General features: G+C 35.1%; 1 protein-coding gene across 8 annotated transcripts in view; it reads left to right on the forward strand.

Moving 5' to 3' along the window:
- Nucleotides 1–25,478, forward strand: part of EXOC6B (exocyst complex component 6B) — a 702,680-nt gene that overhangs the window by 485,016 nt on the left and 192,186 nt on the right. For all 8 annotated transcript variants that reach the window (XM_029232675.1, XM_029232678.1, XM_029232676.1 and 5 more), the window contains one exon: nucleotides 23,989–24,130. In XM_029232675.1, the coding sequence (XP_029088508.1) occupies nucleotides 23,989–24,130 (142 nt within the window). The remainder of the gene's footprint in view (nucleotides 1–23,988; nucleotides 24,131–25,478) is intronic.

The raw sequence follows: 25,478 nt of genomic DNA on the forward strand, positions 1-25,478 counted from the left end.
TAATTTTTATTTGGAGATAGTTGGTTTACAGTGTTTTGTTAGTTTCTGCTTTGCAGCAAAATGAATTGGTTATACGTATACATATATCCACTCTTTTTTAGATTTCCTTCCCATTTAGGTCATCACAGAGCACTGAGTAGAGTTCCCTGTGCTATACAATAGGTTCTCATTAGTTATCTATTTCATACACAGTAGTGGATATATGTCAGTCACAATCTCCCAGTTCATCCCACCTCCCAACCCCCTTGGTAACCATAAGTTTGTTTTCTATATCTGTGACTCCATTTTTACTTTGCACATAAGTTCATCTGTACCATTTTTCTGGATCCACATGTAGGCAATAGTATACAATATTTGTTTTTCTTTTCCTGACCTACTTCACTCTAGGTCCATCCACATCTCTGCAAATGGCACTATTTTGTTCCTTTTTATGGCTGAGTAATATTTCACTGTATATATGTACCACATCTTCTTTATCCATTCCTCTGTTAATGGACATTTAGGTTGCTTCCATATCCTGGCTATTGCAGATAGTACTGCAGTGAACATCAGGGTGCATGCATCCTTTCGAATTCTGGTTTTCTCCAGATATATGCCTAGGATAGGAGTGGAATTTGCTGGATCATATGATAGCTGTATTTTTAGTTTTTTTTAAGGAAACTCCATACCGTTCTCCATAGTGGCTGTATCAATTTACATTCCTACCAACAGTGTAGGAGGGTTCCCTTTTCTCCACACCCTCTAGCATTTATTGTTTGTAGATTTTTTGATGGTGGCCGTTCTGACTGGTGTGAGGTGATACCTCATTGTAGTTTTGATTTGCATTTCTCTAATAATTAGTGATGTTGAGCATCTTTTCATTTGTTTGTTGGCCATCTGTATCTCCTCTTTGGAGAAACCAAATTGGAAAAGAAAAAGTAAAACTGTCACTGTTGGCAGATGACATGATACTATACATAGAAAATCCTAAAGATGCTACCAGAAAACCACTAGAGCTCATCAATGAATTTGGTAAAGTTGCAGGATACAAAATTAATGCACAGAAATCTCTTGCATTCCTATACAATAACAATGAAAGATCAGAAAGACAGATTAAGGAAACACTCCCATTTTTCACTGCATCAAAAAGAATAAAATACCTAGGAATAAACTACCTAAGGAGGCAAAAGACCTGTACTCCGAAAACTATAAGATACTGATGAAAGAAATCAAAGATGACACAAACAGATGGAGAGATATACCATGTTCTTGGATTGGAAGAATCAATATTGTGAAAATGACTGTACTACCCAAGGCAGTCTACAGATTCAGTGCAATCCCTATCAAATTACCAAAGGCAGTTTTTGCAGAATTAGAGCAAAAATTTTTACAATTTGTATGGAAACACAAAAGACCCTGAATAGCAAAAGCAATCTTGAGAAAGAAGAACAGAGCTGGAAGAATCAGGCTTCCTGACTTCAGACTATACTGCAAAGCTACAGTCATCAAAACAGTATGGTACTGGCACAAAAAACAGAAATATAGATCAATGGAACAAGATAGAAAGTCCAGAGATAAACCCACACACCTATGGCCACCTAATCTGTGAAAAAGGAGGCAAGAATATAAAATGGAGAAAAGACAGCCTCTTCAATAAGTGGTGCTGGGAAAACTGGACAGCTACATGTAAAAGAATGAAATTAGAACAGTCCCTAACACCATACATGAAAATAAACTCAAAATGGATTAAAGACCTAAATGTAAGCCCGGGTACTATAAAATCCTTAGAGGAAAACATAGGCAGAACACTCTTTGACATAAATCATAGCAAGATCTTTATCGATTCACCACATACAGTAATGAAAATAAAAACAAAAATAGACAAATGGGACCTAATTAAACTTAAAAGCTTTTTCACATCAAAGGGAACCATAAACAAGACAAAAAGCCAGCCTTCAGAATGGGAGAAAATATTTGCAACTGAAGCAACTGACAAGGGACTAATTTCCAAAATACACAAACAGCTCATGCGCTCAATGTCAAGAAAACAAACAACCTAATCAAAAAGTGGGTGGAAGGGCTTCCCTGGTGGCGCAGTGGTTGAGAGTCTGCCTGCTGATGCAGGGGACATGAGTTCATGCCCCGGTCCGGGAGGATCCCACATGCCGTGGAGCGGCTAGGCCTGTGAGCCATGGCCACTGAGCCTGCGCGTCCGGAGCCTGTGCTCTGCAACGGGAGAAGCCACAACAGTGAGAGGCCTGTGTACCAAAAAAAAAAAAAAGTGTGGAAGACCTAAATTGAAGGATTTTTTTAAATTTTAGGTTGCCACTTGTTCACACCTCATTCCCCAAAACCCCCACCCCCAGCAATTTAAAGTGGTAATCCAGTTATCTTCTTACATCAATCATTGCTATTGAAAAGTCAGCTGTCAATATTATTGTAGCTATAATTTATTTCCTCTAGCTACTTTTATTATTTCTTTTTGTCTTTACTTTTCTGCATTTGTATTAAGATGCTTGGATGTGCGATTCTTCTTATTTATTTTGTTAGACATTCATAGAGCTTCTTGGATCTGGAGCTTAATGTTACTCATTAGTTTTGGAAAATTCACAGCCAATATCCCATCAGCTATTTCTGTCCCTTTCTCTCTCTCTTTACTTTCTTTCAGGGACTTTAGTTATACACAAATTTTATCTTTTACTGTGTTTTATATGTTCTTACAATATTTTCTGTCTTTTACATCTGATTTTCTATCTGTGCTTGAGGCTGAATATTTTCTTTGGACCTATCTTCCAGTGTTCCAGTCGTCTCTTATGCTATGGCTAATATGTCATTAAAAACATCTTTTGAGTTCTTAATTTCAGAAATTGTGGTTTTTAGTTGTAGAATTTCATTGATTTTATATTTATAGAACTCAAGTCTCTAGTGAAATTCTCTTGTTACCAATTTTGTAAACATATTAAATTATTTTGTGTGATAATTACAATATCTGAATCACATTTTTTAATTGAACTATAGTTGATTTCCACTGAATCACATTTTTTATCTTGTTTCACCTCACCACCTTCCATGATATATTTCTTTCTTTTCTCAACTCTGATAATTTTGTCTATTGAATACAGAAAATCATCTATACATTTTTTTTTTTATTTTTGGCGGTACGCGGGCCTCTCACTGCTGTGGCCTCTCCCGTTGCAGAGCACAGGCTCCGGACACGCAGGTTCAGCGGCCATGGCTCACGGGCCCAGCTGCTCCGTGGCATGTGGGATCTTCCCGGACCGGGGCACAAACCCGTGTCCCCTGCATCGGCAGGCAGACCCTCAACCACTGCGCCACCAGGGAAGCCCTATTTCCTAATTTTGACTGCCTTTGCTGGGGAGAGGACCTGGGGGTGAGAGTACTGAACTCCATTATTCTTCAATTCCACATTATTGAAAGGCTCCTATTTTCTTCTCAGTTTCCATGGCCTGTGTTGGAAATAAGAAAATTCCCTGAGGGGAAGAAACATTGGAGAAATTCCAGGTCACCTCATGTTTAACTTCTGCCTTTTGTTTCCCTAAATTCTTATTTTTTTGATTGGTCTTTGATGCTTTCAAACAGCTCTCTTTCTTTTGTTTCTGTTATTTTATCAAGTTTTACAGTGGGTCTTGGTGGGAAGATTTGTTTTATATAAGCTGCATTGTCAATGAAGGCCCTTTTTGTCTGTAGGTAGTCTACCTTTTTTTTAATGCTTTGCCAATTATTTGTTAAAGTAACTAAGTTATTTGTTTTATAAGGTTTCCAGTAATGCATTCCTGTGATGTTACTTAACATGTTCTTGTGTGCTCTGTATTTCCTTTAAACAGGTGGTTAGATATAGATGTAACTTTGCAAAAGTTCTTTATAGATATTTGTGTGTATTTCTAATTGCACTGAATTTGGAGACTCATGTCTCATTTTTCTCTGTTTTTGTAATGTTAAAATTAATCCATGGGTTCAGCTTTATTTTAATTTGCATTTGTGTCTTTTGGTAAATGTATGTTTTTAACTTTTTAAGATACTGACAGTGGTTTTTGAAAGTATCTATACAATTTTATGTTCCCAAAACCAATGTATGAGAGTTCCAGTTACTCAAAATTCCTGTCAACATTTGGTATTGTCATTTTTTTGTTGTTAATTTTAGTCACCCTAATGAATATGCACTGGCATTCCCTTGTGGTTTTATCATTTCTCTAATACCTAATATGCTGAGCATTTTTCATGTGCTCAGTGGCTATTCATATATCTTCTTTTGTCAAGTCCCTGTTCAAATCTTCACCCCATATTTTATTTTATTTTATTTCCTTCCAGTTTTATTGATATATAATTGACATACAACACTGTATAAGTTTAAGGTATACAGTGTAATGATTTGACTTACATAAATCATGAAATGATTACCACAATAAGTTTAATGAACATCCATCATCTCATATAGTTACAAAATAAAAGAAAAAGAAAAAATATTTTTTCCTTTTGATACAAACTCTTAGGATTTACTCTAACAACACTCATATATAAAATAGCAGTGTTAATTATATATTTATCATGTACATTATATTCCTTGTACTTATTTATCTTATAACTAGGAGCCTGTACCTTTTGACAACCTTCATCCAGTTCTCCCTCCCCATAACCCTTATCCACAAATCTGATCTCTTTTTCTATGAATTTATTTGTTTTTGATGTGTATTTGACTTACTGTACTCTGTTAGTTAGTGGTATGTAACATAATGATTTGATATTTCTGTACATTTCAAAATGACCACCACAATAAGTCAAGTTACCATCTGTCACCATACGTTACATAATCATTGACTATATTCCCCATACTGTACATTTCTTACCTGTACGTCATTTATTTTATAACTGGAAGTTTGTACCTCTTAATTTCCCTCATCTACTTCTGTTATCCTCCCACCATCCTTCCCCATATTTTAAATTAATTTATTTTTCTAATTATTAAGTTATAAGAATATTTTATATATACCAGTTCTATTTCAGTTTTATATATGGTGAGTCCTTGCCTTTTTATTGTGTCCTATCTAAGAAATCTATTCCAAGTTCTAGAAATTTTTCTCCTACATTTTTTTCTAGAAGATTTATAACTAACTTTTTGGCTTTACATATAAGATTCATTTAGATATTTACTTTTGTATAACATTGAAAAAATAGTTGAGGTTTATGTTTAGCTATGTGGTTATCTACTTGCTCAAGCATTAATTCTGAAAAATCCTTTAGTATTTCATTGTAAATTATCAGTTAGAAGACATATTTCCTGACCATGATATACAAAGTTCAATATATGTATATTTTTTAAATCCATATTGTTGCATTATTATTCAGACCTCACTTATCATTGTAATTTTTCTACTTGATCTGTCAGTCTCAGTATATTTTAAGACCTTTTACTATCATTGTGCTACCCATGTTTATTGGTATTTTCTCTTACCTACAATTTTTTTCTTTATGTATTTTCATACAATATGTATGTTGTCTTCGGGCTTGTGGTAGTCAGATCTTTGCAGAATCCTAATAGGAAATGACTCTTTTGTTTAATAACTTTTGCCTTGAATTTGAGCGTATCTATTATTAATATGTTACTATCTCTTCTTTTGTATTTGCTTTTCTCTTTTATGCCTTTACCCATTATTTTGTCAGTTTCATCAGTTTTTTTTGTCTTGTCTTTCTTTGTCTTTTAATAAGATAATTTAAAGAATATACAATTATTGTGCTCTTTATTGGCTGTAACTGTGTTATTTTGTTTTACTCTTTCTCTCTTTAATGTTTCTTTTGTTTCCTTTGTTCTGCTTCATATGCCATATTTTTTAGTTTTGCAAATCCCCAGAGCTTTAAGGGACATAAGTCCTTTAATTTTTTTCAAAGTGTTCTTCAACTTATAATTCTCTAAGCATTGGAATTAAACATGCAGAGTTTTATTTGTGACATAGTAAATAAGTGGTTTATAACATTTTTATTCTCACTCTTCCTGTCCTATATTTTTAAATATATTAAGTTGTTTTAGATGAAGAGTGTTATTATTACAGCATTGTTTTCTCTGTTATATGTCTTTTTTCAACAGTAAACACTGAAACTTATATTTAGTTTTAAGACAGTTATTAAACTCATCTCACTTTTAATTAACTTCCATGCTTTAGACCATGGCTTTTACAGTATATTCCTTCAAGTAAAGATATTTGTTTATATTTTATGAGGCCTTTCTTATGTATTTCATAATGCTTTCTTCTCCCCTTTGAGCTTGATTAAAAATTTTTTATGTTACATTTTTCCTTTCAATACTCCGTACATTTTGTTTCACTGTCATCTAGGTTTTAGTGTTGCAGTAGAGCAATCTAATTTTGTTCTTTGGTTATCAACCCAACTTTTCTGCCTGAATATTTGTACTATTTTGTAAATTTTTTCCCCTGATATGTTGATTATTCTTGGTGTTTAATTTTTTTCTTGGCTCCACTTTACAAACATCAGTTGACCTGGTATTAACTTAATCTTCTGTCTTCAAATTGATCATCTTCTCTATTATGATTTTTAGCTTCATACTAGTTTTCTAAGTGCTGGGAAATTTCTTCATGTTTGTTTTTCAAATAACTTGGGTAATTTTTCACAGCATAAATCCTAAACTTATTCTCTCTCATTTGGATCTTAAACTAATTACTATGCTTTTGGTTTTCTTAATGACTCCTATCTTTTTCATCTCCCTTTATATTTCTAACTGACTTTTTGATTTATCATGCTGTCATTTCACCTCACATTATTTTCTCCTTATTGTTTTATGCTTCTCTCTTTTTTTAATGTAAATTTGTCCACTTTTATTTATTTATTTTTAACATCTTTATTGTAGTATAATTGCTTTACAATGGTGTGTTAGTTTCTGCTTTATAACAAAGTGAAAGAGTTATACATATACATATGTCCCCATACCTCTTCCCTCTTGCGTCTCCCTCCCTCTCACCCTCCCTATTCCACCCCTCTCGGTGGTCGATGCTTCTCTTTTACTGGAAATGTTTTATTTTATACTCTAGCTGATGATGCCAAAGAGTTTTTTGAAAAAATTTTTATCAATCCTCTAATATACAATTTTCTGAGGCTTGATAATTCTCCTAGTCTTTTGGATATTGTATTAGTCAGGGTTCTCCAGAGAAATAGAACCAATAAGATATGTGTATATATATCTAAGAGATTTATTATGAGGGATATGCTCATGCAGTTATGGAGGTTGGGGAGTCCCAAGATTTGCCATGGCAAGCTCGAGACTCAAAGTCGGTATAAGTTTCTGACTGAAAGGTGGCATGCTGAAGATCCAATAAGAGCCATGATTCAGTTTGAGTCTGAAAGCTGGAAAGACTGATGTGCAGGCTTATGGCAGTTAGGCAGAAAGAGTTCCCTCTTACAGGTGAATAGCCTTTTTTTTCTATTCAGTCCTTCAGCTGATTGGATGAGGCCCACCCACAATAGGGAGGGCAATCTGTTTTACCTAGTCTGCTGATTTAAATATTAATCTCACCCAAAAATACTCTTACAGACACATCCAGTATAATGTTTGACCAAATATCTGGACAGCCCATGACCCAGTCAAGTTGACACATGAAATTAACCATTGCAGATTTTGTGCCCTTTCCTTTGTTTTGCAGTGTTTTTACTTGGGTTGTGTGCTAATTTTTTACTTTCCTCCTTACTTGACCTCGGATATAGAAGTCCTTTACACACTGTATACTTGTCAAAAAACAAGGTAAGTAGGTATCCTTTTATCCTTTTCTCCAAACTATTTATGTGCATAATGATGTACACATCTCTCATCCAATTTCCTGATTCTACTGGCTTTCATTTGGTTATAAGTTATGAATAATAACAGCTAACCAACTTCAGTAGTTTGAATACCTAAGAGTGTATTTCCTCATATAATAACAACTCCAGAAATGATAATGGCTTAAAGGCTCAGGAATATCAGGGCTAAGGTCTTTGCCTTTCTCTTGATCTTTTCCTCAAGGTTCCAAGGTAGCTAGAATTCTAGCTATCACATCCACATTTAGACGGCAGAAAGAAGGAAAGATCAGGCCAGAGGGCTTCTTGAAGACATTTCTACTTTTAATTCATTTGCCTTCCACATCTGACAAGTGGCTGAGCGATTAATTATCCTGTTTATATTGCCAAGTATTATTTTGTTAAGGTAGAAGGGAGCATGGATAATGAGTAGGCAGCTAACATTCTGCAGGTATATTTTTTCTTCAATGGCGGCATCTTCTTCCTATCACCAATGTTTGGTTCTCTGGAAATTTTCTGAACTTGTGGAATACGATGTGAATGATCAATATCTAGCATGTGCTGTTATAGAGATCCTTCAGTTCTTCTTTTTTTTTTTTTTTTTTTTTTTTGCGGTACGCGGGCCTCTCACTGTTGTGGCCTCTCCCGTTGCGGAGCACAGGCTCCGGACGCGCAGGCCCAGCGGCCATGGCTCACGGGCCCAGCCGCTCCGCGGCATGTGGGATCTTCCCGGACCGGGGCACAAACCCGTGTCCCCTGCATCGGCAGGCGGACTCTCAACCACTGCGCCACCAGGGAAGCCCCTTCAGTTCTTGTTTTTACTTTGCTCAAGGAACTTTACTCTGAGATCACATTCCATTCCACTAGTTTTTTTTTTTTTTCAACCAAACTTTATGCCATTGCCAAGATTTGCAGCTTCTGATTAAATAAGAAAGTAACCAGGCAGCAGGTAGTAGGTGAGGGACTCAGTAGGAATAGGGAGAACCACATTCTAACTTAATGGCTAGGCATAGCAAAGTATAAAGAGGAACAGCTGCCTAGCTCTGTATTAGGCAATGATCAGAGTCTCTGAGAGCAAGGGATAGATGGTAGAGGACTTTAAAAGAATGCTTGATGTCTTATATTCTGAATTTCTAAGAGGCTTTTTAAAGCCATCTTCTGCCTTCTACTTAGGATAACTTCATCTCTGGGTTTGTCAGTCTTGGTTTTAGCATTATTGTGTCTTTTCATCTTTTTCTGGGTCTTTACTATTGGAAGTGTTTGTAAAAAGCTATATTGAGGGGCTGTTAGCCAGGCAACCTTTATTCAGTGGGTATTTATTTTAATAGCCATTTGGTTTCATTACCTCTTAATGAGTTCTTTGATAGCAAGTTCCTTAATTAACAAGGCAGTCTTTCAGGTTTCCTCTTCTCTAATTGTTAACATATTTTGGTGCTTTCACAGATACACTGTGATGAAAAGTTTCCTCTTTTATAGCTCCTGTAGGGCCACTGAGAAGGGAAAAAGACAGGGATGGGAAGAATATGCAGCATGTTTCCTTGATATATAAATGGTTTAAGAGCATTTATCCTCCCAAACTGAGACATAGTCTTACTTTATGCTCAATTTCCTGCAATATGAGTAACTCAGAGTGAATTTCTAGCTGTATAAAAGTTGATTTAGTCCAGCTCACATTAGAATTTGTATGTTGAATTTTTATATAACCACTTTCCAAGAAATGTGGCACACTTAATTCTGCCTGGGACCCAAATAAATTTTCCTTGAACTATGGGCAGTGCTCCTCAAAATGACAGGAGTATTTTATAATAAAGTACCTACCATTCATTGAGCCTCTACTATGTGCCAGACACTGTATAAGGTTCTATATTATTTATAGCATACATTTTCTGCAAAGTTGATATCATTATATTCATTTTACTGATGAGGAAGCTGAGTCTAACCAAGATTAAACAACTTTCCTAATGGTCACTTAAGTGATAGGGCCAGGATTTGAGCCTAAGTTAATATGAACCAAAGTTCTTTATCTATGTCTCACTTCTACTCTAGTCCTATCTTGCTTTCACTACCACTTACCATAAAATGGATATGATGGTTCATGCACTTTTCTCCCAATAGTGAAGTTAATTATAGAGCTAATTAAATTCTTGTAAAGAAGATCTTAAATTATCTTCCTCAGAGAAACCTAAGGTTTTAAATATTCTGAAATGAAGCATTGAAATGAAACAATTTGTTATTGGCACAAAATAAAGAACCAAAGTACCTACAGGATATGTTAGCTCAAAAAAGCAAAAAAGAAACTCAGGCTAATGAGGTGTTTGGGTGGAGAAATGCTTTTATTTAGGGTATTGACCAGTTAGAGAACTGAGTAATAAGTTGTACGTGGAAGTTAAAGCGACTGGCTGGCAGACAGTCAGGCGTCTGTAGCATTGTGTTTTGTAAACTTTCTCCTATGGCTGTGGTGTGTTTTTTCCAAGCCCACTTAATTTTTTATGAGGTTTGTAAAGGTCTTGAATAAACAATTGAGATTATAGAGGTTTTCCTGGAAGCTTTGGTTAATATTTTAATATGCTCTGCTTTGTCACATTATTAAATAGCTTATTGGAAGGTTTGAAAGAGAGGGTTTCTTTTTTATTTTTCCTATTTTTCTTTTTCTCTCCCTCTCTTTTTCTGTTCTAGTAGTTAAATATCAAAATTGGATGTAATTTTTAGCTGATTCCTGCTCTTCTTTTTATTTTAACTTTATACCTCTGCAAATCACCCTTGGACTGGGAATTCAGCATCTGGGAGGCCTCCACTTAAAATGCACTTCAAGTGAAATTACTGTTTAGAGGGTATATCTTGAAACTAAGCCAGTGACTGTAAATGTATGTAGTAAGAGAGGACTCTGGAAAGGGAGAGGGAATTGGATAGGGTCAGAAAACAGGAACTAATAGAACTTTGGAGATTACCTCATCATGACCTTTTGCTCATTAATATTTGAATCTGATTCTTTGGCATCTTGGTTGCAGTCTGGTGAAGTATCAAGCATGGCAAAGACTGAATGCCCTTAAACATATTTCTGTGTTAATGAGATGACTTGATGAAATTGACCTTTAACCCGAATAGCAGTTGAGAAAAGGGAAAGGAAAAGTTCTTATTTCTCATTCTGAGGACTTTTTATTCTATGGAAGTTTGCATAGTAATAATTGTTGTTTTTTGTAGAGTACTGTACATTACCTCATTTCAAATTGGGAGTCACTTAAGTAATTCCATGTTGTTGTTGTTGGGATGCAATGAAGGTCACCCAGCAAATCCTACCACTTTTGTGAAGACTTCTCTGATTATTTTGGCCTCATAAGCTTTTCTTCTAAAATCATATAGTACTTAGAGTTTATTCTGCTCTATTTTGTACTTAATTGCATGTTGTCCTTGATTTGCTATAGAATAGGAATACACTTTCCACTTTTTTCATGACAGAATTTTTGGCTTAAAAGAAGAAAATCATGTGACTCTATAAAATGCATAAATGGTTAGAAAATATTATGCACTCATGAAATACTTACATTTTAAGCCAGTATACCCAATGTCTTTTTCTACTGTTTTTCATATTCAGGATCATAGGAATAAAAATGATAATCATCATAAGACATTTACTGAATACTTAATATAAGACAGGTACTGTGGTGAATACTACACAGGAATTATTTTTATTTAACCATTATAACAGTCCTATTTTACAGATAATGAAATTGAGACAAAGGTTAAAGTTAGTGTTATGGGGCATTGTATTTAATGTGTATGTTGATTTTCATTAAACCACATATCTGTACTTTCTGCATTTACGTTTATATATTTTTCTTTGTTTTGCTCTGACACTGTTTTGGACTATGGCAGTAGAACATACAAGTTAAGATTTTTGCTGATGGTGGTATTGTTGTTTTGTAATGGGCATGTACTGATTATTGGCTATATCCATTATCCCTTGTTGTAAATTTGAGTTCAAAAGACACATATATGTATGCATTTTCTTTATAAAGCAAAAATGGTTGACAGGCTGATAAAGGAAATCAAGACTAGGGCATATAAAATTATTGGCTGGAGAGAAATTCTTTAAATGGCTATTACAGTTTTTTTCTCCTTGATATGTATTGTTAAATGAAGGTTGTTTGGGGGTTCTAACTGTGATGCCATAGCTAGTATCAGACTTATACTCTAGTCATAAACCATTATAAAAACTGGACAAAATATAAAATCAGGTATTGTCAAAAGAATGAATCAATGCTTGGGATGCCAATAAGAATAGGTTGTAGAGAAACAGAATATCAAAGAAGAAAGAAACACAGAAAAAGGACCAACCCCCACCCCACCCCACCCCCACCAGTGTCTTTATAAAATTCCCTTTCAGTCCTTGGCCAATTTCTAAGCTTCATATGAATAGGGCACACTGTGGGGCTTTAGAAGACATCAGTTGCTGAGATAGTGATAGCTGAACAAATATTCTAGAAGTTGCACAGCAGAGACATTGCAGATTGGACTCACAGAGAGACCTGATGAACATTGTGGCCTTTCGGTTTAAATATCAGTAAATCCGTTTTCAGGGATTAAGGACAAGGTCCTAAGAGTAAGGGCAAAATCAGTGTAACTTTTAAAACAAGCCTGACAAAATCAGTATGGTCCACTAATAATTTAACTGCCTGCCTAAACAAAACTCAAAACGCTATTGAGGAAGATAAGATAATCTAGAGCCTCTATAGCTTCTTATCTACAATGTATGGCATATAAAACAAAATTTCTTAACATGATAATAAGCAGAAAAAACTGAGCTATAATCAAAAGTTAAAACAGTCAATAGAAGCAGATCATTAGATAATCCAGATATTTATGCTAGCAAACAGTGATTTCAAAATAACTATGATTAATATGTTAAAGAGGAAAGAATGGACAAAATACCAAAAAAATTATTTGTACAGATATTAAGAAGCAAATGTGTATTCTAGAATAGCAAAATATAACATCTGTAATGAAGAACTCATTAGGTGAAGTTTTAAAAATGCGTTAAATAGGTCTAGCAACAGACTCAACAAAGCAGAAGTCAAGATTAGTAAACTCAAAGCTCTACAAAAAAAAATCTAAACTTAAACACAGAGAAAAAATTTTAATTTTAAAAATGACAAGGAGCATAAAAGAGAAATGGAACGTAGTTGAAAGGTGTAACATATGTGTCTTTGGAGTGTCAGAAGGAGAGAATGAAAATGTTACAGAAGCACTACTTAAAGAAAGAATGCTTGAGCATTTTCTATATCTGAAGAATTACATCAATCCACAGATTTTGGAAGTTCGACAAGCATTGGGATCCCACTGAGTCTTTGGCTGAATACTAACTGTTCATGTTTAGGGTGAAAAATCCATGAGGTCAGGCAAAAAACAACTTCCAGGGCACAGAAGCTGAGCACAATTGCCAGAATTCACAGAAGGAAGGGAGATGTTCGAGTTCCAACTTGTAAGATGGGAAAGACCCCACTGAACTCCTGAAGCATTCAGTAGAGCTGCCAGAAGAGTGGCTAGTAGAGGGTTCTAAAGTATCATTTATACTGGGCCTGAAGTAACTAGAGAAAAGATGATTCTAATCCCTACATAAAAGTGCATGCCAACAAACCTCAAAATTTCAAACTGAAACAAAAGAAATGGAATTGTTTGCCACAACAGAAGTCAACACTCTTTAAAGAAATTCAGCAAGATAGAGACTGCAATAGGTTAAAGATGCATATTATAAAGTCTAGAGTAACACTACATGTATAAAACAAGGAGCTGTACTTAATAAGCCAAAAGTGGAGTTAGATTCATAAAAATATTCAGTTAATTCAAAAGAAGGCAGAAAAACAGGAAAATGGGAGAGCAGATTGGATGAAAACAAAACTAAGATCAAGGTAATAGACTTAAATCCAGCCAAAACAATAAATTGTTTCTATAATTTATATTGTATAAACACTCTGAATAAATGGCAGAGATTGATTATTCTGGATGAATGAAATTATTCAACTATATTCTGCCTATAAGAAACTCACTTTAAATTATAACGACGCAGATAGGTTAAAAGTAACAGGAAGGAATAAAGATATACCAAGTAAACAATAGTCATAATAAAGTTGAGTTTCTGTATTAATATCAGGTAAAGTAAATCTCAGAAGAAGGAATATTCTAGGGATAAAGACTGACATTTCATAGCAATAAAATGGCCACTTCATCAAGAATGTATTACAATCTTAACTGTGTCTGCACTCAGCAATGGATCTTGAAAATGCGTGAACAAAAAACAGCTGAGGACTTCAAAGACAGACAAATTCACAATTACAGTTAGCTATTTTAACACTTCTTCAGTAACTGATAAAACAAGTGAATACCAGTAAGGATATTGAAGACTTGAAGAGCAATATCAAACCGTTTGACTTAATTGGCATTTATAGGACAGTCCACCACCAACAGCAGCCTTGTTTTTTCCAGTGTAAACGGAACATTCACTAAGCTAGAGCATATTCTGGACCATAAAACAAGTCTCAATAAATTTAAAAGGAGTAAAATCATATTGACTATTTTGCCATCCACAACAGAAATAAATTGAAAATTAGTAATAGACATATTTATATAGATATAGTGCATCATCTTTTTTATAGTTTTCTGTTCTTGTTTTGTCTTTGCCTTTTATTTTGTTATCTGGGTAATGTTGATTTCATAAAATAAGTTTAGAAATGTTTTCTCCCCCATCTCTTTTGTGAAGGATTTTGTTTAGAATTGGTTTAATTTCTTCCATAAATATTCAATAAAATTTACTAGGGAATAATCAGGGACTGGAGTTTCTTTGTGGGAAGGTTTTAAAATACAAATTGAATTTCTTTATTAGAAATAAGCTCATTCAATGTGTATGTTTGTGTGTGTGTCTGTGTGTGTCTGTGTGTACATGTGATCAACTCAATAGATGCAGAGGAAGCATTTAATTGTCATGAAAAAAGCTATCAGCAGGCTAACCTAGCCTTATCTAATCTGATAAAGGGTATCTATGAAAAACCTACCGCTGATATTTTACTTAATGGCAAAAGACTGAAATTTTTACCCCAAAGGCAAGTATGTTTGCTCTTACCATTTCAGTTCAGCATCCTTTTGGAGCTGGTTAGTGCAATATGGCAAGTAAAAGGAATAAAAAGCATGATACTTGAAAGGGGGAAGAATTAAACTTTATTCTTCTTTTTAAAGATAACACTGTTCTTTTTTTATTCTTACAAAATATTTATTGAAAAAATAAGTAAACCACAAGAAAAAGACTTACAAATTGGACTACATAAAAAATTAAAATTTCTGCATTACAAAATACACAGTACACAAAGTGAAAAAAAAAAAATCAAGCTACAAAGTCATAGAAGCCTTGCAGTACATAAAGCCAACCAACCAACAAAACAAAACAAAACAAAAAAAACAAACCAAGAAAAACCCACTGTTGTCTATGTAGAAAATCCTAAGACATCTACAAAAAAAAGGTATTAGTACTAATAGTTTAGCAAGATCCAAGAATACAAAGTCACTATGCAAAAAGCAATTCTATTTGTATGTACTAATAATGAAATAATTAGAATCTGACATTTAAAAAATCAGTATAATTTAAATAGCATCAAAAAACAGTACTTTGTAATAAGCAAAATATGTGCAAAACTTGTACGTTCAAAACTACAAAACATTGTTAGCAAAATTAAAGATCTAACTAAATGGAAAAGTATACTATATTTATGGACTCAATATTGTTAAAATGTCAGTTCTCCCAAAACTAATCTATGGCAGCTCTTCACCAGGCTTCTGGGTGGGAATTAAGCCTTAATGCCCTAAGGCATCCATTATATATAATAAATTAACATTTCTTATATTCATGTAAAATCATACTATCTATACCAGTCTTGAGGGAATGAATGTAGATGTTAACAAGCTGATTTTAAGATCTATACGAAAATTCAAAGGGCTTAAAATAATTAAGACTATCATGAAAAAGAAGAATAATGTTGGAGAACTTTATGCTGCCTGATTTCTATATCTACTCTAAAGCTTTGGCTATTAAGACAGTGAAGTGTTGGCATAAAATTAGACAAAAAGATCAGTGCACTAGAATGGGGAGTCTCAAAATAGACCCACACCTATGTGGTCACTTGATTTTCAACAAAGGTGCCTATGCAATGCAGTGGGAGAAGGATGAGTCTTCTCAATAGATGTGTTCAAGCAATCCAGTATTTGAATTGAAAAGAAAATTAATCTTGACATCTATCCTACACTATAAATTAAGATGGATTATAGAGCTAAATGTGAAGACTAACACAGTAAATTGTCTTAAAAATGTGTGAGAATATCTTCAAGACAAGTCGCAAAGGTCATGAGCCATGAAAAGAAAAGTTGATACATTGTACTTTATCAAAATTGTACATTTCTGATCATCAAAAAACACCATTAAGGAAGCAAAAAGGCAAGCCACAGAACATGTGAGAGTATTTGCAATACATCTATGTGACAAAGCAGTCATCCAGAAAAGACAAATATCTTGTACAAATCTCTAAGGAAATGTTAGACAGACTGCACTTTGACCCACTCCCAACATGGACAATAAACTTGAACAGGTACTTTACAAAAGAGGATATCCATTTGACCAATAGGCACATGAAAATATGCTTTTAACAGAATTACGCATAAGGGAATATAAATTGAAACTGCAGTAAGATGCCACTATACTCTGGCAAAATAGCAGGAATTAAAAAGACTTATAGGGGCTTCCCTGGTGGCACAGTGGTTAACAATCCGCCTGTCCCTGCAGGGGACATGGGTTTGATCTCTGGTCCAGGAAGATCCCACATGCTGTGGAGCAACTAAGCCTGTGTGCCACAACTACTGAGCCTGTGCTCTTGAGCCCATGTGCCACAACTACTGAAGCCCACGTGCTCTAGGGCCCGCATGCTGCAACTACTGAGCCCGCGTGCTGCAACTACTGAAGCCTGTGCTCTACAACAAGAGAAGCCTAGAGCCCATGCTCCACAGCAACAGAAGTCACCACAATGAGAAGCCTGCACAACGCAACGAAGAGGAGCCCTCACTCACCGCAACTAGAGAAAGCCTGCACACAGCAACGAAGACCCAACGCAGCCAAAAATAAATTTAAAAAAAAAAGACTTATAATACCAAGTATAGGAGAAGATATGGAACAACTCTCATACATTGCTGGTGGGAATATGAAATAGTATTATCACTCTGAAATTTTGGCAGTTTCTAATAAAATTAAGCATACAACTACTCTATGATCCAGCAGTTTCAATCCTAGGTATTTTTCCAAGGAAAATAAATAGTTCCACTTAAAGACTATTCATAATAGCACCCAATAGAAATAACCCAAATAGATATCAATAGGAAAAATGAATAAACAAATTGTGATTTATTCATACTTCTCAGCAATAGAAAGAAAGAAACTATGGATACATGCAGCAACATGGATGAATCTCAAAAACATACTGAGCAAAAAGAAGCTAAGCATAAAAGAGGACACCACCGTAGGGTTCTTTTTATATGAAGTTCAAGAAAGAGGCAAAACAAATCTATGGGGCTATAAGTCAGAAAAGTTACCTCATGGTGTGGGTGGATCTACTGATTTGAAAGGGGCATGAGGAACTTTCAGGTTTATGGAAATATTTCCTATCTTGATCTGGATGGCAGTTTTATAGGTTTTTACATATGTAAAGGTCATCAAGCTGTATATTCTTAAGAGCTCCATATGTACTGTTTGTAATTATACCTCAATAAAAGCATGCATAGCAAAAAGTGTTTTTAAAAAGATTTCTGTGTTTCTTGAAAAATGACTGAATAAGAAAGCGAAACAAGTGGATAAGTCTGAGAACCAGGTTTATGCCATCTGTTACATCCCTCCTCTGACACCTCCTTCCATCTACATCCTGAGTATATACTTCCAGTTTTCTTTTGACTATGCTTTTTCCTTCGAGCTTCTTAATTTTTTCATGACAAATTAAGGATTGTTTACCTCTATTTACTTTTTTTTTTTCGGGTACGCGGGCCTCTCACTGTTGTGGCCTCTCCCGTTGCGGAGCACAGGCTCCGGACGCGCAGGCTCAGCGGCCATGGCTCACGGGCCCAGCTGCTCCGAGGCACGTGGGATCTTCCCGGACCGGGGCACGAACCCGTGTCCCCTGCATCGGCAGGCGGACTCTCAACCACTGCGCCACCAGGGAAGCCCTATTTACTTTTTGTTATGTTTTTCTTATTTTTGATTTATTAGAGGTTCACCATCTCATTGTAGGCTCTACTAAAGTCATCAAATAATACCAAATATCTTGCCCAAGATATATTAACTATCATCCTTGGGCTTCATTTTCTTTAGCTGTTAGGGAACATTTGCTTGTCTGAAATAGGGATTTGTGAATCTTTTAATGAGTGGATATTTGTATAGATTCTCTAATTTAAATTTAAGAATGTTCTTTAAGTAGGATTGTAATCCTTCCTAAGACATGGGTACAGTTGTGGGAAAATCAACTTGGAGAGGATATGTGATTTTTAAGGTTGTTTAGGTATAAAGATAAAGTAAGACTTTGTCATAGGGTTTCTGCAGCACATGGGAACCAAAGTTCCAAGCATGGGTCCCAGATAACAGGAACATATGGGAAGATCCAGAACTCTATCCTCTGAATGTGGCTTATTTAATGTCCATCCTAAGTAAATAGGAGGCTTAGTACTATGGGAATGAAGTGGCCTCACCCATAGCCATGGGATATTGAGGAAAAAGGAACAAGACAGCTTCCTTGTTCAATGAAGGAAGGGGCAGGCCAAAGAAACTGTCTACAGTAGTGGTCAGGGTAGAAGGTTAAGGAATTAGAGGTATAGGTACACAGAAAGAACTAGCAATTTATAGGGTGGCTTTACTTTACTTTGAGTAGTTCTTACTTGCCTTGCTAGATCAGTTTCTGTGTCTGAACTTTTCTCTATTTCATGGTGACATAACTCATTAAATAACTAAAGAAAGATAAAATTTGACACACCAAAATGTAAGCAAGGGAGTGTTACTCAGAAAGCAGAGGAGAAATTTGGTGTGAAAAGACAGCTGTCTTTCCTGGCTCTCTTTAAACATTCCTTACTGTGAAACTTGTTAAGATTATCCAGAGAAAGAGAAATTTGGCTTTGACCACTTAAGTCGTTTAGTTAAGATTCTTGATGATCTGGAACTCAGATCTGACCCCAGTAGGTTGACAGAGAGCTGTGGTTGGAGTCCATTCTAAATACCTGCTGTGAATCCAGCATTCTTTTGATGCTTCCTTAGATGGAGAAGGGAGAAAAAAAAATGTTTTCTTCTCGTCCTCTTCATTCCCTTACCCAAAGTCGCAAAGCAACAGGACAATGTAGCAACTACCCCAAGGCCTTTTACTGGGAGGGAGGATCAAATGATTGTTAAGAGCCTTTGGAATTTGACAAGGCTGGATTCACGTCCTAGGTCCACAACTTACGAGGTATATTCAGATGGTTTAACCTCTCTGTCCTTAGCTATAAGCAGAGGGTTAAATACCTCATGGGGTTCTTGTGAGAATTATGTGAGAAAATACTTTCAAAACATTTGGCACATAGTCAATGCTCAATAAATGGAAGCAGCTGCTCTGGTGATGGTGGTAGAGTTTGTGGTGATACTGAGGGTGATAATGCTTTCTCGAAGCTCTTCACCTCTGCTCACTTGTATTTAGTACTATGACATAACACTTGGTATTGTGTAATTGAAGTACATAGTAATTGAAAGTAATGAATACTGAGCTTTCTGTATTTTGAAGAAGGAATTTGTAAGATTCCTACTTGTCTTAATTGTGTTGAATTGTGCTTTTGTGTAAGAAACAATGGATGGTATCTCCCTCTGTGTAGAAGAGAACGAGATACCTCCAAGGCGTAAAGTTGGGCGGCAGTGTGTACCTACTTTGCAGTCTAGAGCTATGCTTCATTTAGATATACCAAAATAAAAATGCAATAGTTTCTTTCCTTGCAAATCATGTACTTTTCAAGGAAACGTAAATGCATGAAATGGCAGTGCAGTAAATCATCTAGTGCAAAGTTTTATGGTACAAGTTAAGACAGTAAATGGAGAATAGGAGGTAGATGGAATAATTCAAATTAGAGGATATGAATCTGGTTTTATTTTTGAAGTAAATGAGTTGATTACCAAAGAGGTACGTGGTGAAAATCAAAAAAGTATTTTCATAGATCTTGACTCATGCCCAGTGATGGTTCTCACTGTGGTCATAAGCCTGACTTTGAATTAACAACATGAATTTAGTCACCAATGTACTCTTCTTCCCTTCCCAAAACTTTTTTTAAAAAGGTATTTTAACAGGCTTGAGAAGTAGTATGAATTATTTAAGTGCTTTGGTAGTTGACTTTCAGTTCATTCAGTTGATACTTATTGGCTGTCTTGGAATACAGAAATATTGTAGCTGCATTAAGAGGCAGTATGATGTTGCCTGTAGAGCTAGTTGTAAGATATTGTGACTCAAATCTCCCTGCATGCCAGGTTCCTCATATGTTCAAAATATGATGATAATACTTAGGTCATTTTTCATCTTGTCTGGCATTCTGTTTCTATTTCTTGTGTAGTCTCTGTACACTGAGACTGTCATAGCTTCATAAGATATAATCTAGTTGTGATTATCACTGATTTGAAACTGTTCCTGGAGGTATATGCAAAGGCAGTTTTGGCCATTTAGGTTTGGGTCAGTTTAGGCTTTGTTCCAAATTCTTACCCTGTCCTAGAGATTGGCAGTTTGTTCCTAGAAAGAATCTGCTCCATGAAGAGGGTGAAACCACCAATTTTTATTGCTTAGTGTGTTGATTGTTATTGCCTGGGTCTCTGTTTATCCTTTCTTAGAAAATCTATGGATACCATGGTAGTAATGGAAACCAGAAGTGAAAAAGAGAATGGATAGCAGACTGTGAATTAGCAAAGCTCCAAAATGCTTTCTAGAATTAGAAAAATATTTAACAATGAAAATATACATTTCTGCAATTATCACTGTGTTTGGAAATAAAGAATTAGCTTGAGGGGAAGTAGGGTGGAAAATGATTGGAGGACAGTTAAGTAACTCAGTATGTTAGGGTAGTATAACATATGATCATGTATAAGTGCCTTTGGCTCTATTGATTGATATAGATTGATATAGATTTGTTTCATGTTAAAGTTAATAAGCTGCTTAATATTTTGAGATGAATAATGAGTCTGAAGTGTCAACTAACTTACACTAAATTACACTTCTAATGAGTGGTAGAGATAAAAATTCAAACTTGGGACTTTCTGACTGTGAGCTATCTTATTTTCATTTTATTAGGCCAGTTTCCTTTCTCCTTGGCAATCTGTTTTGACCACTGGAAACAAGCCTTTCAAATGCTGTCTTCTCAGCCTCCAGCTTAATTGGGCTTTTAGCTCTTTGATTTTTACAACATCTCCATGTTCAGTTTGTTAGGACCTTTAAGTGTTGGCCTTGGCCTAGATAGTTATGCTGGACCACAGTTAAAAAGCATGCCCCAGCAGATACTCAGTATTTGAAGAGTTGGCTCCTGAACTACAACTGTCTTACGTGTTTGGACCTAGTTTTTATGTCTTGGATAACCTGTTAACCCTGTTATTATCTGGATCTGTTTTTGCCCAGCTGTTCCAGTATAAGACAGTATAAAATTTAGTGTTGCTTTTTAGGTGATGATTTACTGGAAAGATACAGATTTAGGATTGGGTAGAAGTAACAAATAGCTGTATGACTTTGTCTAAATTTCTTAACCTTACGGAGAACCTTCGTTTATTCATCTACAGGAAAGGAATAATACCAACTGCTTGGGTTGATTGTGAGAATTAAGTGAAATAACATAAGATGTCAGCTGCCTAAGTGTAGCATATCTTGGGCATATAGTAGTGTCCAAGAGACAGTAGTTTCTTTCCCCTTTTCTTTGCCTTCTGATCTGCAGTGTTGTCCCTGGACATCTGCTCTAGTCTATCCTCATTTCTTCACTGCACTCCCACTCTCACTGTTGAAAAGCCCTAGGGCTTCTCACATCTTTGATCTGCCCCCTCTGATTCTTCTCATGGGGCATAGCCTGACAATTATGTTGAACTCTATGGCTCCTTGGTGATACCTGTTCCAGGTCTCCAGTGGGTTTAGTTGAAAGCATGCCATTTAATATGGATTTCTTTTACGTAACTTTTCTCTTTAGGATTCTTTATGCTTCCATTGCCTCCTTTCGACTTGGTCTCTACGGCATTCCCTACTTAAGTATTTCCATTTGTTGTGTTAAATCACCCAGAGTGTGGGTCTTCAGAACCTACAAACAGAACCATAGAGGAGAAACATTTTTAGAATGTGTAATATAATAGGTCATTGTTTATTACTGTTATTTTTATTCTATAAAATAATATTTTAGTCAAATAAAAATTTAGAAGATATTCAATCTCACAAAATAATCAAAGACAAATATCATAAAGTATCTCTTGTTTAATTAGTAGAAAAATTTGTAATAGTACTCAGTGCTAGTGACTATGCAATTAAGTGATACTCTAGGAAATATCTAGGGACATTGTAAATCAGAATATACCATAGGCAAAGCAGTTTATAGTTAGATATTTGGAAATCTGGCTTCCACCTGTGTTCCTCTTCACGTATACACATGTGCATTATGAATCACAATACATTGATGCCCCTCATTCTAGTAGATTTGAGAAATAATCTTAAAGGAATTATCCAAAGTATATAAAAAGTCATGCAAATTTTAAAATTCATTCTGGTATTATTTGTTATATGTTTTTCCATTTAAAGCCTGCTAACTTTTGTGGAAGGTCCTGGCCCAGTGAAACATATGAAAAATATATATATTAAAAAAAAAAACTACAGTCAGAATCTGGCATTTTCATGAAGACTGACATTACTCTATGACCTACTCTGTTTATAATAGCAAAAGAAAAAAAAAGAAAAGAAACAACCTAAATCTCCAACAACAGAAGAATGGACAAATAAATTCTGGTGTACTCCTAAAATGGAATACTGTGGAATAATTAAAGGAATAAACTACAACCACATGTATTTCATTTATAAACATTCACATTCATAACATTGAACCAAAAAAGCAAGTTGTAGAAGGACATCCTTTGTAATACAGGAAGTTTCAAATACATAAAATAATAAAAATATTGTTTCTTATTATATACTTGTCATATAGTATTTTTATAATACAAATGGTATACTCAACACAAGAAACAGTCACCTCTGGGGGGAAGGAATAAAATGATTTAAGGAGGTCATATAAGGGCTTTAACTATATTTGTAATGTTTAGTATGTACATAAGTGTTCATCATATAATTCTATATATCTTTCTGAATGACTGAAGTATTTCATGATTTCAAAAAAGAAGGATCCACTGACTAATATGAGGACTCAGACTTTTTCAAACTTATCCTGTTTTGCAGACTAGATGATAACAAAAATAAAATGGATATATATCTGGGGAAGAAATGGATATATCTTTCATGATGTATAACCCAGACCTGGAACTAAGATATTATTCACTAGTGTAAAGTGAATCTTTTAAAGAAGATGGTAAAATACTAATTTTAATATCAGTATTTAAAAAACTAGCTTAGAGTGTGTGTTCATAAACCTCAGTGTTTATTTTTTAAGAAAACAAAATTTATCCTTTTAATTATTTTTTTCAGAAAACCATTTTGTTTTAAACCATTCTTTTCATTTTATATGTGTTAAATCATAAAGTAGTAAACACTTCGGTTTCAAGATAAGTTAGGAATTGTTTACATTCGCTTTTTAAGAATTATGGTATTTTTAGAAGGGACTCTTTGAAATTTATTCTTTGTGGAAACATTCCTTCTCAGTTTAATTAAGATTTTGAATATTGTTAATCTATTGTTGATTTAGGAAGAAAGCACTTCGTAAATAAATAGCTGGGCTTTATGAATTTTAGCTGAGTGTTATACTGACATGACTGATGGTAATGGAACTAAATATTTAAGATGTTTGCCATGAGGTGCTATTAATTTCAAAGTTATTTGAATGCAAGGGTTATCATGATGGAGAAAACCTTCAAAGAAATTGCTAATTGAAAAATAAATGATTTTAATTTTCGTTGGAATTTGATTTTAATCCATCAGCCTTATGATTTACATTCTTGTATTTCAGGGAAAGGTGGCCCAGACAGCATGTATGTCAGCTTGCAAGCATTTAGCCACGTCCTTGATGCAACTTTTGCTGGAAGCTGAAGTAAGGCAGCTCACCTTGGGAGCATTACAGCAGTTCAACTTGGATGTCAGAGAATGTGAACGTAAGACAGTAAACCATCTCTTCGCTTATTTGCTTTACCTGCATATTCACCTCTGTGGAAAAAAAAGTTTTAGGTCTGTGGGGTTTTGGTCCTAATGGAGTCAAAGAGTACTAGAAACAAGAGTCTGTCACCAAGCTAATTTGAACACCCAAGAGTGCCTAGGCCCATATGTAGAACAAAGAAGATCCCTGGCATGGAAGTTTGCAGTTTAGAGGGGGATACAAGGCAGACATGCATTTAATACACACCAAAGAAAACCTGATTAGTTCAAAGACTTCAAAGAATGCAGTTCTCAACCATTTCCTTTTTATGTTGTATTTGAAAACCATTTTTTCATCTTATCTGCAAACTCTTCTTAGTCTAAATAACAAATGGAGTATGCATTTATCAGTCAGAGATGCTTTCTATGACAGGTAGAAACACAAAACCGTAGACAGAGTGGTTAAACTAAATAGGTTTTATTTTTCTTAGAGGCAGTGAGTTGCTGTATTAATTTAGTCGCTCAGTGATGTCATCAAGGACCCAGGCTCTTTTGTTCCCTCTCTTCTGTCATACTTAGAATTTTCCTCCTCATACATATTATAGTCAGAAGGGACTCACATTCAATGCAGGAGGGAGGTGCCAGCATCACCTATTTTTTTATTAAAAAAATTAAAATCTTTTCAGTAAACCCCTAACAAACTTCCCTGTGTGTCTCATTGGTCAAAATATAGTTGTGTGGTTGCCTCCAGCTCTCAGGGAGACTGGGAGGTTGAGTATCTGGCAAAGAGAAAGAGGAGCATCATTATTGACATAGTTGATTTATCATGAATTGTCTACTTGGAATTAAACACAAAATCAGGCTCTGGTTAGCAAGAAAGAAGGAACAAATGAAGAGTGTTGTGGTGCTCGTTGTGCCATCAGTGAGAAATGAAAATGAACAAAAATGATATGACTCCTGGAAACTTTTTTCTGATTCTAGGAAAATTAACATAGTGGAAAATTACATGAGTCTGCTAATACTTCTGCCCCACCTTTTAATTTTTTTTACTGTTTATTGGTTTCCCTTGGTTGACTTTTTTTTTTTTTTTTCTGGCCACACCACACAGCTTGCAGAATCTTAGTTCTCTGACCAGGGATTGCACCTGGGCCCCCTGCAGTGGAAGCACAGAGTCCTAACCACTGGACTGCCAGGGAATTCTCCTGCTTGGTTGACTTTTGATGGCTGGAAATTAAGGCTTAATTGGCTATACTATTTTTAATTAATTAATTAAGACTTCCAGTTCCAGCCATCACAGAGTAACAGGTATCAAGGTCACCCTTCTGCCATAAACAGCTATAAAACTGGATAAACTGTATGAAACAACTC

Source organism: Monodon monoceros, unplaced genomic scaffold (genome assembly GCF_005190385.1).
Source record: "Monodon monoceros isolate NGI ecotype Baffin Bay Population unplaced genomic scaffold, NGI_Narwhal_1 Super_Scaffold_19, whole genome shotgun sequence".
NCBI classification, from domain to species: Eukaryota; Metazoa; Chordata; class Mammalia; order Artiodactyla; family Monodontidae; genus Monodon; species Monodon monoceros.